Source organism: Pan troglodytes, chromosome 6, assembly GCF_028858775.2.
Source record: "Pan troglodytes isolate AG18354 chromosome 6, NHGRI_mPanTro3-v2.0_pri, whole genome shotgun sequence".
Classification (NCBI taxonomy): Eukaryota; Metazoa; Chordata; class Mammalia; order Primates; family Hominidae; genus Pan; species Pan troglodytes.
Genome location: NC_072404.2, coordinates 103,807,474 through 103,824,356, shown reverse-complemented (window position 1 = coordinate 103,824,356; position 16,883 = coordinate 103,807,474). Strand labels below are relative to the sequence as shown.

Sequence of the window (16,883 nt, the reverse complement as noted above, 5' to 3'; positions counted from 1 at the left end):
TAATTACTTTTAATACAATACCCAATACATTTAAAAATATTTGTTCGCTAGCATTTGGCACAGTTATGAAATAGCATTTTAAACAGGTTTTAAAAGTTTGGGTCTGCACATTCTTTGCAAGGTTGGTAGGGAGGGGTGAGTGGGGTAGAATATTACTACTTATCAAGATATGTTAGTCCCTAAAAAGAAATGAATATCATGTCCAAGAAGCTGACTACTTTGTGGAAACATTCAGCTATTTATTTTTTCATTACAAGACGGTGATTTCTTATGATTAACAGATTTAAGTAAGCAAGCAAGCAAGCATGATGTGAATTTTCAAAAGAAACCACTAATTTAGATCCTACCGTCTCTCGTTAACATGTCCTGTGCTGAAGTAGTAATTTATTGATTACGTGAACTGTTAAATAGTCCATCTGCAATGCAAATGTAACTTTAAAATTAAAAATCTGACATCAATTCATTTTTCTCAAGAGACTTCAGAACTAAATTAAACACTTGATATGAGGCAGCCAGCCTTTTCTGATAACTCTTTCAAATATCCGGCATGTTAAAAGTGTGCTGCTAGGTATGTGAAAGATGGCACTAGGCAAAGAATGACAGTCTCAATCATTTTTTAATAAAGGAAAATACACAGCTCTCCTGTGAAGCTGCATACTGCTTGACTGGTGGGCAATACTAATATGTATTCAGAGATATGATGATGTATCTGCTTGTCTTGCTGAGCTGTGCAGAGACGTCTTGCACAGATGCTCCCATGTGATAGCTGGCTGTATCGTTTGGTCTGCCTTCCTTGCAAGGCTCACAGTCTAAAACCCCAGCAGCTAATTTTTAAATACTAATGCATAGCACAGACCTAAGAATGAATAGAAATACTCATCCCTGAGGCATGTCATGAGTTGATTATAATAAAAATTGCTTAATTATTTACTGGTAGTTGCTTTATAAATTACTCTCTGGTTTTGCTGGAGGGCATAAACTGTGAGATGGGAGAAAAGAGTTAGAGAGCTGAAATAGTCAGGGGACACTGTGGTTAAGGGTTTCCCATACTACTCAAATGCCTTTGGACTTTATCCTGCAAGTGCTGTGGAAACAGGAATCTTTTAACAGGGAGTTGAAAGGTCAGAGTTGTGTTTTCTCTGTGTAATGGAAGATGGATTTGAGGGGAACGAGAAAAGAGGCAGGTAGTAACTAATTAAGGTGAAAGGCTGAAATGAAAAGTTGCAGTATGGCCGAAAAAGAAGGGAGGAAGCCCCAAAAACAAAGGCTAAAGAAGTAAAGCTATAGAAAAACATTTAGGAGGACATGGTAGTTGATTGGATGTGAGAACCAGAGGTAAAGGAGAGGAAAGAATTGTATTTTCTGTTTTGTATAACTGGGTAAATAGTAGTAACCCCCTTAGCTGATACTGAAATCACAGGTGCTAATGCAGATTAGAAGAGGAAACATTAAGTGGCTGATTGACCTACTTTTCCTGATGCATGCATGCAGTCACTCAGCAATTTTATAAGAGCAATTGTATAGACAAACATACAATAAACAATGACAGCAAAATTATAAACAAAGTGCTCCAACTAAATCACAAAGGGCCAGGAAAACATGAGAATCTTTTTATGAAGCTCATATTAGGGACATGGACAAAGATGTAACAATTAGATTATATTAATTGTATTTGTTATGTTGCAATGGGAATGATTTTACTTGCTATAATAATGAGCTCTGTTATAATGGGTATTCTCCTTGATCTCACCTATTCATTCATTAGAATGAGGTTTTATTCTTTTCCTTTCACAGAGTAAATATACAATAAGATCAAATAAATTTTGATGATTGCCAACAGATGGTGAGGGGCTCAACTTGAGGACCATCTGATCTTTGGCTTTTCAGTTCTTTCCGGCTGTTCTTTCTACTTAATTACCTTCCCCTCACTTCCTAATCCCTTCCATGTAATTCTACACCAAGACTGGGTCTAGCACTATTAATTTTCCACAGCCTACGCTGTTTTCTGATAAGATATTCTTTCTTAGCAGGTTGCTAATGGACCTAAACAGTCTGGTTTTAGCAGAACCTTTCAATCCTATTTGAATCATGTCTTTGCTCAATTTATTAATTCAGTTTAATGCAGAGAATTTAAAACTTACTCTTACAATTTAATCTCATTTCAAATCTGACACAATGAATCAACCACCAGTGATTTTACTTAATCAAAGAACCATTACAACTAACCTGTCTTTAAAATCCTTCTATGTGAGACATATATTTTTTTCAATCATTAAAACAGGCTTACTAGAGTGATATATGTGTTTCAGTAACAAATTTCCCTCATTACCTGAATGCATCTATGCATCTTTTGAGAATGAAGCAGAGAAAATATTGCTGTAATAGATATTTTAACAATATATCACGGAAGCACGAAAGATTAGGAATGTCTAAACACTCAGAAAGGACCTCCTAGGGCAATTTTCTACAGATTTTTTTATGTATATTTATATAATCCATATCTAGACAGAACCTTTTTTTCCTTGACAAGTGTATTTTAACATCCAGTTCAATATAAGGAGGCTGTCTCCGTGTTCTGTTCAATAGTCCCTAATAACACTGCTTTACCAAGGGAGACGAATGAAATTTTGTTGATTGAAACATACTGCGTCATAATGTGTTCTCATGTTTCCGTAATGTTTAGCAGTAATTTAACAAAGTGCTCGTTAATTTGAATCAGAAATTGTACATCAAAACTATATATTGTTCTACATGTAGCCTGCATTCATAATACAATAAAGCTTAGTTTTAAATATACCATCTATGTTTTGTGAATGCTAGTTAAAAATAATCCTAGTTTCTTCTGATAATGAAAGTAATATATGTTTATGTTTTTTTGAAAAATGCAGACAGATTAAAGAAAAAACCCTGGCAATATACATCACCTCACTAGAGATAATGGTTATTAATATTTTTACATACATCCTTTCTGAATTTTTATGCATATCTGTAAAAAATAAAAATTTTTAAGCAAACTTGAACTTATATTGTATGTAATGATTTACATGGATAATCACTGCACACATTAACTTAGATGAATTTTACTCTCTCTGTGTGTGAGACAGACAATAATTTAATTAAAATTTTAAAATTCCTCTTCATTTAGCTCATGAATATATGCTTTGGAATAAGCATGAGATGGGGGATAGGAATTTCTTTTTTCTTAGTCAATTCCAGTTTCTGTGTGTCTCACATGGTGTGTGCAACTTGCTACAGTGACTATGATTCTGATGGCAAAAATACATATTTTTCTTATAACATGGTCCATACTCAAGCCAACAACTTTCATGCACAATCACAGAAACAGCCACGTATTCTAATACTAAAAGAAAAACTGTGTGGAAGTTATGGTATTTGGTCTTCAACCTAGAGATTTTCAAGGGTAATGTTGATTATGCAAAACTTTTTCTCCATTATGTGCTGGTTTTAAAACCTAACTTCCTGTATGGGATGCAACTCCCCTGTAATCTATACTTGTTTATTTTAGCAAATAGCTATTAATTTTCTTCTATAAGTATATTTTGAGAACATTTAAAATACTGGATTGCAATCCATCAAATGGATGCACCATATCTACTTAAACCAATCCACTATTATTAGACATTTGGTTAATTTCCAATGTTTTGTTATAAATAAAGCTATGACAACTGTTGCGCTTGAGATATGATATGAGGGTCAGTCATTATATTTGCACATGGACTTAATGCTGTTGTAGTGTCTTTCTTTCAGGCAATTTTACCACTCCCATGCTAAGATATAGGAAGAAGGGGGATGTGACTTCCCAATAACCAGCTGGGGGTTGCCTTCATTGGAAGAGAAGGCAATAAAACATGATTTTAGAAAAATAACCTTTTGGTGTTTTTTGCAGACTCCTTTCCATGACACCTGTTCAGAGGGTTGGATTTGCACATAGTCATGTGAACCAGTTCAAAGAATGTATTTGTGTGGCTTTTTGAGAGCTGCAGTGTTCTAGTTCCTTCTGTCAGCTTTGCGCTGCAAATAGCCATGGCATTTCCCAAAGTTAGAAGACTTCTGTGATTCACGTGCTTGTTCCTCAGACCCACACAGCTCTCCCTCCAAGTTTAGGTTGCCCCAGACAGCTGCATTGGGGGACAGCTATGTGCTGTTCGGATTTGTGCAGTGGAGAGAAAACTTGAGTCTCACAGCTTTACGAGAAGCCTTCATATGGACTCTACTGGGTCAAAGTCTTTAGAAAAATCAAATATTAATTTATTAGCATTCATTCCTTGTCCAAGATATAAACATTTTTAAGGCTTTTGATACATACTGATAAATTTCTCTCTAGAAATTTTGTACCAATTTATACCACATCAACTGTAGATGAGAGTGATCTTTTGTCTAAACTCTTATCAACCTATTATTTTGAAAAGAAACAGCCAGAGATGAAGTGAGCTTTTTAACTTTGTGTTTCTTTAATTTCTAAAGTAACTGGACATTTTTTTGTGCATTTTAATGAACTTTTGTTTTTTGTTATTGATGTTCTTTGTCTCCCCCAACCCCTCTTTTTTTCTGTACAAGCATTAAAAAATGATGTCTAAGAACTCTTTATATTTTGTCTTTATCTAAAAACAAAATGCTCAAATTGCATGAAGAAGCATATATATATATATATATATATATTTTTTTTTTTTTCTTTTCTTTTTTTGAGATAGAGTCTCACTCTGTCACCCTGGCTGAGATGCAGTGGCATGATCACTGCAGCCTCTACCTCCTGGGCTCAAGCAATCCTCCTGCCTCATCCTCTGTAGTAGCTGTGAGTACAGGTGCACACCATCATACCTGGCTATTTGTGTAGAGACAGGGTCTCACTATGTTGCCTAGGCTGGTCTCAAGCTCCTGGGCTTAAGTGATCATTCTGCTTCGGCCTCCCAAAGTGCTGGGATTATAGGTGTGAGCCACCAGGCCTGACCAACATATATATTTTCAAGGAGAAAGGAGTGCTAGGAAGAGTGTGAGATGGGTAGATACAAAGCAGGCATTCAAATACAAAGTATTTGAATTAAATTAAGTTTCTGTTTTATTGAGAAAAGTTATAAAACATTACAACTTTTGTGATGCAGTTTGTAATAGAGATGTTATTTATGGTCTTTCATACCCTTGCCTCCTTTAAAAATTGCCCACGCAGAGCTTCTGATGTCTAGGTGGCTATGTTTTATATCACACGACTCTCATGATGGGATACCTACCCAAATGTCAGCACTTACTAGGCTGTCTAGGGATTTATGAACTATATCAGAATCTCTCTCTTAGAAATCAAATAATAATAATGATGAAAGCCAATTAATAGCAGATATGAAAAAAACATGCAGAATGTGAATGAACCAGATTAGTGGTGAAGCTGTAGAGGAAAGAGTTGAAAAAGTCACAAACTACTGCTCCTGAGATCTCTGAAGCCATCTTAAATAGAGAGCCAAGCCTGTCATGGTGGTGTGAGCCTGTAGTCCCAGCCACTTGGGAGGCTGAGGCAGGAGGATTGTTTGAGCCCAGGAATTCGAGGCCACAGTGTGCTATGATGGCACCATGAATAGCCACTGTATTTCAGCCTGGGCAACATAGCAAGACCCTGCCTCTAAAAAAATAAATAAATAAAGGGGCAGCCACGTTGCAGCTCCAACTTCAGTAGTCTGTTACCTTTCTTGCTCTTATTTCTCTATGTATGTCCCTGTCACCTGAGCTTCCTTGACTGGATCTCTGTTCGTTTTGCTTAAATAAACCTGAAGATACAAGATGATTATAAGGTAAAGTACCTATGATACAGATTTTGGACTATCTTAGTTACTACAACTCTATACATATTCCAGCAGTCATTTTTATAGTTTCCTCTTTTGTTTAATAATTGTTCAGCATCATGAGATAGCCAGGTGGGAGAGGGTCCCTGGAAAAACTCCAACCAACCTGCACACTAGGAGGAATGTGCATTGGGTGGAGACACGGAAGTTCACGCTGTTTGCAGAGGGGAGTAGTCTGGCCCCTCCTCTTCCTATCTGGAACCTGGAATTTAAATGGCCAGGCGAGAAGTACTCTAGCAGGGACTCTGGCCTAGGGAGAGTCCCCGTTTCCCCTTTTCTTCTTTTTTCACCCAGTAAAACCCTGTCTTACTCACCATTCAAACTATCTGCAAGCCTGAATTTTTGTGGCCATGGAACAAAGAACCCTGTCATTAGCTAAACTAAGGAAAAGTCCTGCAACAATAAAATCACGAAGTCTGGAGTCTGTATTACTGGGCTAGGTGATAGAGATACAGAGATGAATCAGACAATCTGCCATCTAGAAGCATGTAGTTCAATTACACTTTTCTATATAGCGTGGTTGTTCATTACTGCAGATTGTCAGATCAGTGGTGACCAACTAGTTGCTAGGCAACTTGAAAGACAAGAATACAGAACGGATGCAGCTTCATTCTGTTATAAATTCTTCTTTGAAATGTTTGTCAAGAACTCTGAAGGATCTGGAATTTTCTCTACTTTAAAGCTAAGATGTTAGCCGGCCACAGTTTAATAGATGCTGGCGGAAGGCATGCAGCTTCTGGGTCAGAGACGAAAGACTTTGTTCCAGCAAGGCAAGGAACTAAAAGCTTTATATTTGCTTCAGGCCCCCTTTCCCCAAGTCCCTTGGGGAAAATGCAGAGCAATCCAAATGGATGTGTTGCAATTGAGAAACACCAACAAATGGAACCCAAAACTACAATGGGCTGGGAGCAAACCTGCTTGACATTTGCCCTGCAGGGAGCTATTATCTTGATTATAGTGGACAGTAACCTCTCCTCTGAAGGGAGACATTAACTCTCTCTTCCAAGGTTGCACACTATCATTATACAAACATCCTTGAACAGATATTTCAGAACGAAGGTCATCAGTGTCTCTGCTTGCAAAACATGCAGAAATGCCAAACATCCATGAATTGTGTTCCAACAATGTTCTTTATCTGGGTACTTTTTAAGACTATTCAAAATTGTGACTCTTATTTCTACTTTAAGATGGTCCTGTATTCCTCCATTTTTGCCATGTCCTGTTTACTAGGTATATTAGTTGAAACTGTTTTTGTTTTATATAACAGAAATTAACTTTCTCTAACTTAAGCAAAAAGGAAAGTTAGTAGAAGGATACTGGATTATTTCATAATTGAAAGAACAACCAAAAATCTAGTACTGTTTTGTGACCTCATCTGCAAAAGTTCACAGTCGTCTGTAGAGTGCTGTCATTGTCATGCCTCCATTATTCCTTGCCATTCTCCACTACAACTTTTAAATTTTCAAAAGAGAGGAGTTGAGTGGCTCAGCTTGGCTAAGGCTCTTCCTCTAGCTTTTCAGTTATGCCCAGAGGGGAAGGGCCATAAAAGCACCTAGTAAATCTTGGCTGCTCCCATAGAAAGAGAGATGATTTCTTTGGAACTTTGGCATCCTTCCCGATTGCTTTCTATTATATCTGGATTCATTTTTATTGATATTCCATTGCTCATTAGAGAAATGCAGTTATTGTTTTCAGCATTATTTCATTTCGCTTTTTAAATCAATTCAGTACAGTTTTGCTTTGTGTGTCATTTTCTTAGCCATCTTTTACCATTTTTCCATTTTTTGGAGTCATCTTTTGAAGTGATCTGAGCTAATTGAGTAATTCAAGAGTTTTTGGTAAATATAAGTCATCTCTGGTGATTGAAGATAGATAGGACTATATGTCTTTCCTTGTCAATCTTGCTACCAAGTGGTATGTCACAAGTAGAACAAGATTTAGCCTAAGTTTCATTATGTTAAATATTTATTAGTTCTCCATATATCTTCAAGACCATATTTCAACCATGAAAAATTATTATTGACATATTTTATGCTAATTAACACACCCTCTGGTGTAGATTTTAATGATGATATTTGAAATGCCAGAATAGCCAATTCTAAAGCTATGGATTTTCCTAATTAGGATATGTCCAAGATTACTCAATCAGCCCTGGAGTGTGGATTAATGTTACTTTATAGCCCTCATGCACATATATACATAAAACCTCCTGTGGAAGTATTTTTGAAGTAAATTACCTGACAGACAATATAATAGGTCAGATTTTAGGCATTTAGTCATGCACTCATGCTAATTTCCACACTCCTTTGTAATTAACATTCTTCCTGACTGGATTAATTGGGTTTGCAATAAGTAATCACATTTGTAATATTGTAACTGTTCCCAAATTAATTGCTCACATGTTCAATGAGCCATTACATGTTCTTTTTAAAACAGCTTAAAGAGCCCACTATTTGAAAGCTGTAGTCCTAAACATTTTGGGGAGAGGGATACAGAATCACCTAAAAATATGATGATGTTAATAAACCAGTGGTTCTCAAACTCTGAGAGTACATGGGAACCACCTTGGTGTACTAATTAAATATAGAAATATCTTGGGTCCACCCCTAGCAATTCTGATTTGGTAAATATTGTGTGGGATCTGGAAAAACTTAGAGAAGTACAATATATTTTGTCTTCCTAGAAAAAGGCACATAGGCACAGACTTCCAACTTTGCCATTGACTTTAAGGGAGGGTTTCAGAACCTTGTGGCTTTAGTCTCATACAGTTTTCCTCAAGACTTCCTGCAAATTGCAATCACCGAGGGAGTTTTAAATAATATTTCAGACCAATTAGATAAAAATACGAGTGGTAAAGGTTGACTAAACAGTCTGCATGATTTTATTCCCAACCCAGAATGCAGACTAGAGATTTTTTCCCAATGTATCAATCTATTTTACTGAATTAGACTTACTTGGCAGATACCTCACAAAAGTGATAATAAAAAGACCAATAACCCTATACATCCTACAAAATACGCAGTTTAATTTGTGTATTGGTGAGAAGGCACATCATTTTTGTCATTGATTTGTCTTTCTCTTTTCAATGGTTCAAAAGATTTAGTGGACTTTGTTCTGTTTTTGATACATAGCCCTCCCAAGTTTGAGAGAAGGAAAGCAAAGCTCTTTTTATAATTTATGGTGTCAAGGTGACCATTTATTGTGATATTTTAGTGGAAGAAAGTCTAAGAAAACATGTGGAGGTTAAAACTGACCATAAATTCACTATATTTTTAAAAGCATTCCCAGTTGTAAATAAAAGTATGTATTTGTTGTGAATAACTCAGAGAAATTGTTAAATGGGCAATTTTCTAGATGCTATCTGAGAACGGTTTTTTAAAAAAATTATTTTCATTAGGAACAAACCTTATCGTGATGAACAAAGTAGCAGTTGGAAACTCTAGTTATATTGATAAACTTTTAGAAATGATTTCAAACTTCTGTATTATAAGGGAAAGTAGATCTATAATCAGTGTTAAAAAAACCATTTTGAAAATATCTATAATCAAAGCTTCTTCTATGATTCTTTGAAGTGGATCCACTTATAATATGACTCATCAACATTCAAAGCACTGGCAGTAATAGGTGATTTAATATGTTTAAAGCCCTTTAGTAAATTCATGTAGGGCAAGAAATTTCTCTGAGGACATTAATAATTGTGATTATTTCTTATGCTGATAAACTCTTGAGTTAGAATTTTTACAGCCAGCCACACAGTTTTAGAAAATCAAGTAAAAATTAAGTGTCAGAGGTTTGGCAAATTTAACATGTATGAGTTATAGTCCATTTGTGTAGAAGAACTGGCTTCCAAGTAAGCAAAGGAGCCATTTTTAAGCTTAGAAACCTTCTTTTTTTTTTTTTTTTCCAAAATTGGACACACTTCTAAAGGCATAAGGCAGAGACCAGCTAAATATTAAATGCAAATTTGTTCCTTTTGTCAGCAATTTTATTTTATGACTGTGAAGGTGGAATTGTGGGTTTACTTTTGCAAAAAATTGGAGAGATTTTTATGCTTTTAATAAAAACTGGATGATTTTCTATTGGGTTGTGGAGAAGGACTCACCAAATTATGAGTATTTGAGACTTTGCTGGAAGCTATCTGTGGTAAGGGAAATTGCAGTATAATTGAATTGTAGATGCGCTATCATTTTAGGCCACTGTTGTTAGAGAAGATAGTACTTGTGAAAAGGTGGTTACTTTTCTTGGTGATGGAATTAAAGGCTTTTAGGGAGGATTCAGGCTCGAGGGGATAATGATAGTGATGTTTCTAATGCTCCCGAGTGCTTACGTCCCGCCAACCTTGCAAGCTGCTATGCATTCATATCTCTGAACCTTACAGTCCCGTGGATAGTGTTATTATCATCCCCATTTAATAGATTAGGAAATGGTGGACAGCATACAAATCCAAATAGCTCTGGATTCCTAAACACTGGTTCTTTTCTATCACACCCTCTTGTCTCTGTTCCATATAATCCACTCACCCTTTACTTAAATCCTCAAAGGTGCTCACTTTATCTCGGGGCAATATTTGTAGCATCGGACAGCTCTACTCATCCAAAAGTTCATTCTTTGAGATTATGTTTGTTTCTTTGTGGCTTCCACTTATTGGCTCCATGGGAGAAATATTAAAGATAGATCAGAGAGGGAAAGTAAAATAGGGAGTACTGAGAACATGAAGGTAGACCCCTATGGAAGTTGAGGAGAAGGCTGTTTGTCTGGAGTTAACAGGATATAAGCACAGGAAGCTGTTCTATTTTCTCCTCTTAAATTGGAATTTTCATTCTCCAATGGTATGCCCGCGGCAGTTAAAGGACTGAGGTGTTCTGTTATCCAGCCAGCAGGGGGAGCATTGAACTCGAATTGACATATTGTAGAGATAGAAAGGTCCATCCACTTGGCACTAGGTGTTCTTACTCTGCCTAGCATTAATAGATTCCATTTTAAAGATGTTGTTTAAGTTTTATTTCATCATTATTGTGGTTAATTAAGCCATTGGACACCAAGAGCAATACTACACTACAAAAATATGTTCACTTTGATAGTAAAAATGCATTGTGTGCTTTGCTTAAAAATGTCTTTAAATTTACGGTGAATCTCAATTTTAAGGATACCTTTCTAGATTCCAGTAGGATTGTTAATTTTGGCCAGAATTAATCCTATGTCCGGAGCTCAGAATAATAGGTTTGCTTTGGAGCAATCAGATGAAAAGATTTGGTTCTATTAGGTGATTTGAGGATCCCTGGAAAACAATTACAGTATTGTCCTCAAGACATTTTACAGTGCCAGAAATTGCAATAATTTTTAGGTTAAACTCTATCACTTTTCAAAATTAAAAAAACTAATACAAGCACATTTTACCTAAAAGGCATAGCTCAATTAATTGTCCCCCATTACTGAGTTTGTTTGCTCTTCTTTAAAAAGATTCTGAAGATTGGTGCATTTTTATGTTACAAAGTACAGGTCATAAGGTATATGTCAAGCCTTGTTAAAGCGTAGGACAGAGGACTCATACCAGAAAAGTGGAAGAATAAAAGACAAACCATTATTTACATTTGGACTGGTGCTGGTTGGTTCTCTCAGGTCTTAGGATAGGAGAAGCAGCATGTTCTGAGTAAGACACCTAAGATGAGATATGAAAGTCATAGTTCAAGCTGGGTGCCGTGGCTCACACCTGTAATCCCAGCACTTTGGGAGGCCGAGAAGGGCGGATCACCTGAGGTCAGGAGTTTGAGACCAGCCTGACCAACATGGCACAACCTGTCTCTACTAAAAATATCAGATTAGCTGGGCATGGTGGTGCATGCCTGTAATCCCAGCTACTAGGGAGGATGAGGTAGTTGAATAGGTTGAACCTGGGAGTTCAAGCTGTAGTGATCCAAGATCGCACCACTGCACTCCAGCCTGTGCAACAAGAGTATAACTTCATCAAAAAAAAAAAAAAAAAAAAAAAAAGAGAAAGTCATAGTTCAGAAAAGTCCAGGGTTTAACGATGTGGATAATACTTCTTTTGTGCAGTGGCTTATAAAGTCTAATTGGGACATGGACCCCTAGGAATATCAGATGAAATTTGTGGACTTTTCTTCCAAGAAAAATGCACATACCCACAAAGTGTATTTAACATGCGATTTCAGGAGTTCATTGATGCTCCTCCTCCCCTGAAGACCATCCTTGTTTAGTGCAATACTCTCTAAAATGGAAGGGGGTGGTGCATGCATCCCAGGGGCGTGCAGAATGATCCACCGGACTATGGACCCTTCTATGTGTATTTATTTTCTGTCTTTATAGATTTTTTTTCTGTAGAGGTTTTATATTGCATATACTAGCACCATAATATATACATAACATTTATATATAAGTAAGTAAATTTGTTGTAAGAACTCAAATTTTTACTGATAAGGAGGCATAACTCAAAATTGATACACTACCACTTTAGAGAGTGGTGCTAATTAAGTGTAAATTCTACACTCTCTTCTTCCTAAATTAGAGGGCCAGTGATCAGAAAATAAATCAAGAGGCTACCACCAGTGGCCAGGAAATTTTGGACCTAGTGATGACAAGTCTATTGTGCATACTTTACTCAGCACTTTCACACATGCCTGTTTTGGTACCCCCAGCAGTTCTGTGAGATGATACGTATGGTAATGGCAATCTCTAAGAGCAGGCATGTTAACTAAAGCAGGCATGTTAACTAAACTCTCAAAAAACTTAAGAGACTTTCCCAAGGGCCCTGGGCTAGTCAATGGCAGAGCTGATACTCATAGCCTTGGCTGCTGACCACAAATTATGTGCTCATTTCACTGAAGAGCAGGGATAAGTCACTCATTATGTGTTGTCTATGGCCCCATTGTTGGACTTACTAGTGCTCCCTAAGGATATGGAGTTGTCGAATCCCTGGCTGATCCAGGCACAAGGATAGGAAACATATTTTAGCTACTTGATCAGAGGGTTAGGAAGCTGAGCTAACAATTCAGCACTAGCTCTCTCCTGTTGGTACTGTAATACCGACATATTTCAAAATAGATAGAGGACTCTGGAAGGGTTTAGATACATCTATGTACAAAAAAGATTTACAATGGGTTATTAAATGGGAGTTCTGAGGCTGCCTTCACAAGAAGTGCCAACTGGTCTTTCTCCCAGATTTCCCCTGGTGCCACTGTCAAAGGCAAAGTACTCATCTAGATGCATTTTTGTGCTGACCCAGAATGACATTTCCAACTTTTCTTATATATAATCCAATTTCTGAACTTCCTTTACAGTGATATTAAGTGGAATAGCATAAAAAAGTCTTTTGGCATTAAAGATAATAAATGTATTCAGCATTGCTCAGGTATCTTTGCTCTTTGCCAATGCATTAGCTGTATTGATTTTAGAATTTTAAATGACCCTTTTTACTAGACTTGATTAATGTCCCCTCCCTAGATCTTGGCTACCTGCTTCTTCTCTCTTTCATGTGCAATTTTCTTCCCTTTCACACTCCTACAAGTTAGAGGTGGCTGACCTTCACTCCACCAAGGGTCAAGAAATGTTGTGAGGAGTATGCTTTGGGCCTGGTGATCAGCCTCTAAAGAGTGGGCTCGTCATGGAAGGGCCAAGTCTTCAGTCTATTGCTCTATGTCCACATTTGAGTCTAGGCCCTGGGAACACTCACAGTGGACCTCCTGGCTTGGTATGTACCAGGCTGTTCAAATATGTGACTTCCAGAGAAGAAGGATTGAGCCAGAGAGCATGAAGGTGAAATGAGATCTCTATCAAGAGAGGCCAGTTCAATCCAAATATCAGTTACCGTGTGAGACAAAGGTTAATTTCCCGAGACTCCCTCTAATTAATTAATAGTGTCTTCTGTTATCCTCAGAGGATATGTAATTTAAAATTCTGTTCACACATTATTTTATTCTGCCTCTGGAACTGCACTATAAGCTCCCTGAGCTCCCTGAAGACGCTGTGGCCTGGTAGAGCTTTGTACACCCTCCCAAGCTTCTCTCAGGATGGCTGGTCCATGGTGGATGATGACCCTTAGGCCAGGCTTGTCCTTCTCTTCAGGAAACAGGTGGGTGGGAGGTTGACCACTCCTTCCCTGGAGATGGCTACTCCTGAACCAGATTCTTTTCACTTTTGACTGCTTATCTTCTTTCATAATATTTTAAGAGTAAATTTGTTGTAAATAATAATGTAATATAGCTACATTGTTGCAATTTTGAAAATTTTAGGCCTAAAAATCATCCTTAAACTTCTATACAAATGTGCCTACTCTCAGCATTTTTTTACATGTATGTTTAAAATATCTAATTATAATGATGATGTTCTTGAATATTAGATTTTCAGGATTGAAAATTCTATTCTAAGAAGTTTTTCTTTTGTTAAATCATCCTCATAAATGTTATTGGGATACCAAAATTTATCTCACTATTTATCCTATCGTTATCTATGAGATATACTGTAATTTGTTTCCTCATTGTTTACTGGATATACCATAATTTGTTTCCTCATTGTAATCATTAGGTGTGCCATTATTTATTTGACTATTTTCAATTGTCTCACAATGATGATGATTAAGTGATTATTAAGTGAGCACTGGCTTAGGAAATCTGCTAATTCAGATTCAGTTTGACAAAGGTCATTATTATTATTTAGCATGGCTTTTGCCTCTAGCAGGTACTCAATAAATGCTGTTTTTTTTTTTTGCTATAAGTCTGAGGGTATAGTTCATATTTGATCCAGAGATTTCTGTTTTATCATGTAAGTTTGCATGGTCATTTTAATTACTAATTTATAGAGAGTACCAGCATTCGGATCCCAGGAGTTATCTTTATATATGGTTTGGTCAGGTTTATATATTCCTTCTTGTCAGACACAGAATATTAGAGCTACAAAGGACTATGGCAGTAACCTCATCAGGTGGTCCTTCAATTGGTGCACATCTGAATTTCACAGGATGCATAAGAATAGCAATTTCTTACTAAATCTGAATTTGGCAGATGAGGACTGGGAATCTGCATTTTGATTAGGAGACCTTGCTAACTTTTTAGGGTTAATATTACATTTTTACCATGTTCAGTCTTTTGCCTTTAAAACTAATTGAATCTTGAGATGACTTATAACACAAGGCAAATATTACAATCACAATTATGTTCTGCAACAGGAAATAAGCTCTAAATGAATCTTAACATTTTACTTGACACATTACTATGTTTAAGTGTATTAAAGATGTCATTGAAAGGTGCAGGGGAGGAAAATGAACTTGATTTGGAAGGTAGGTGTTCGTGGTACTATTATCCACAACTGTCTATCCTGATTGACAGCACACACATTACCTCTTAACAGGCATTGTATTCAGTTGCCTCAGATTTAAGTGTATGGCATTTTTACTGAATATTTGAAACTGTTTTAGTTAATAGTATTAATTGCTCATAGACCAACTTTCAGCCACTGTTATAAAGTGCTTAATATATAATAAACCAAAAGTTTCTATAGACCTTTGGTTATAGTAAAATTAGGTCAAAAATGCCATGTTGCTTAAATATTACATATTTTGAGTAGGGCAAATGCTTAATAGTGCTGAAAAGGAATTTTTTCATATTATAGCTATGGAAACTGAAATGCAGAGGCTCAGAGTTTCAAGGTCACTCAGCCACAAGGAACAGAGCCAGAACTGGAGTTCAGCTCTCCTGGGTCCTCGTTCTCTGCTCTTTCTACCACACCAAACTGCCCTTTTTGCATAATTTCTATCTAATCAGAGGCACTTGGTCTAATGGCTGGTAGAGATGCATATTTATATTGCAAAGAGCATTGAAGCAAGGAATTTTACTCAATATGTTCTTTTGGAAAACCAAACATGCTTTATTTCATTTTTTTCACAATTTATTTAAACATCTCACATATACAAAATAGGTACAATTTAATTTTTCTGCTTGCCCAAGAAACAAAGCTTCTGTGGAACCATGGAAGAAGATGAAAATGAGACTGGCAAAGAACAAATGCTGAATCTGAAGAAGAGGACAACTTTGGGCAAATAATCTGCATACTTTTAATTGGGAATAAGATGGAAAATATGAATGCTAAATCAAATTTTTTAAAAAATACACCACACGATACAACTCAATACAGGAGTATTTCTTCTCAAATTCTTCTAGCACCATCAACATTCTTCAAGTATCTGAAATACTATTAATTAGCACCTTTGTATTATGAACAAAACAAAACAAGGACCTCAGTTCATCTCTGTCTAGGTCAGCACCTAACAATGTGGATCACACTCATGGGAAAGTGTTTTGAGGTAGTTTAAACCTTTGGAAGTTTGGGTTTTAAACTTCCCTCTGTGGAAGATATTCAAAAGCCACAAGTGGTGCAAATGTTCATGGTTTTTATTTTTCAATTTTTATTTTGGTTTTCTTACAAAGGTTGACATTTTCCATAACAGGTGTAAGAGTGTTGAAAAAAAATTCAAATTTTTGGGGGAGCGGGGGAAGGAGTTAATGAAATTGTATTGCACAATGCTCTGATCAATCCTTCTTTTTCTCTTTTGCCCACGATTTAAGCAAGTAGATGTGCAGAAGAAATGGAAGGATTCAGCTTTCAGTTAAAAAAGAAGAAGAAGAAATGGCAAAGAGAAAGTTTTTTCAAATTTCTTTCTTTTTTAATTTAGATTGAGTTCATTTATTTGAAACAGACTGGGCCAATGTCCACAAAGAATTCCTGGTCAGCACCACCGATGTCCAAAGGTGCAATATCAAGGAAGGGCAGGCGAGATGGCTTATTTGTTTTGTATTCAATGATTGTCTTTCCCCATTCATTTGTCTTTTTCTGTTTAAAGAGAAGAAAATAGATACACAAAGCATCACTATTTCTGAATCTGATAATATCTGAACCTTTGATTTAATAAGAACCACTGTTTGGCATGTGTCCTTCTGAAGATGTCTGTCCCAGATAAATAAGTTCATCTTTGAAATAACAGTATCAAGGGTGTCTTTAGTGGGAGGGGCTCCCTATCAGTCTAAC

General features: G+C 36.5%; 1 protein-coding gene across 1 annotated transcript in view; it reads right to left on the bottom strand.

Moving 5' to 3' along the window:
- Nucleotides 1-16,231: 16,231 nt before the first annotated feature.
- Nucleotides 16,232-16,883, bottom strand: part of COL1A2 (collagen type I alpha 2 chain) — a 35,772-nt gene continuing 35,120 nt past the window's right edge. Inside the window, exon 52 of the mRNA XM_001168894.7 lies at nucleotides 16,232-16,688. Within this exon, the coding sequence (XP_001168894.1) occupies nucleotides 16,542-16,688 (147 nt within the window). The 3' untranslated portion in view covers nucleotides 16,232-16,541. The remainder of the gene's footprint in view (nucleotides 16,689-16,883) is intronic.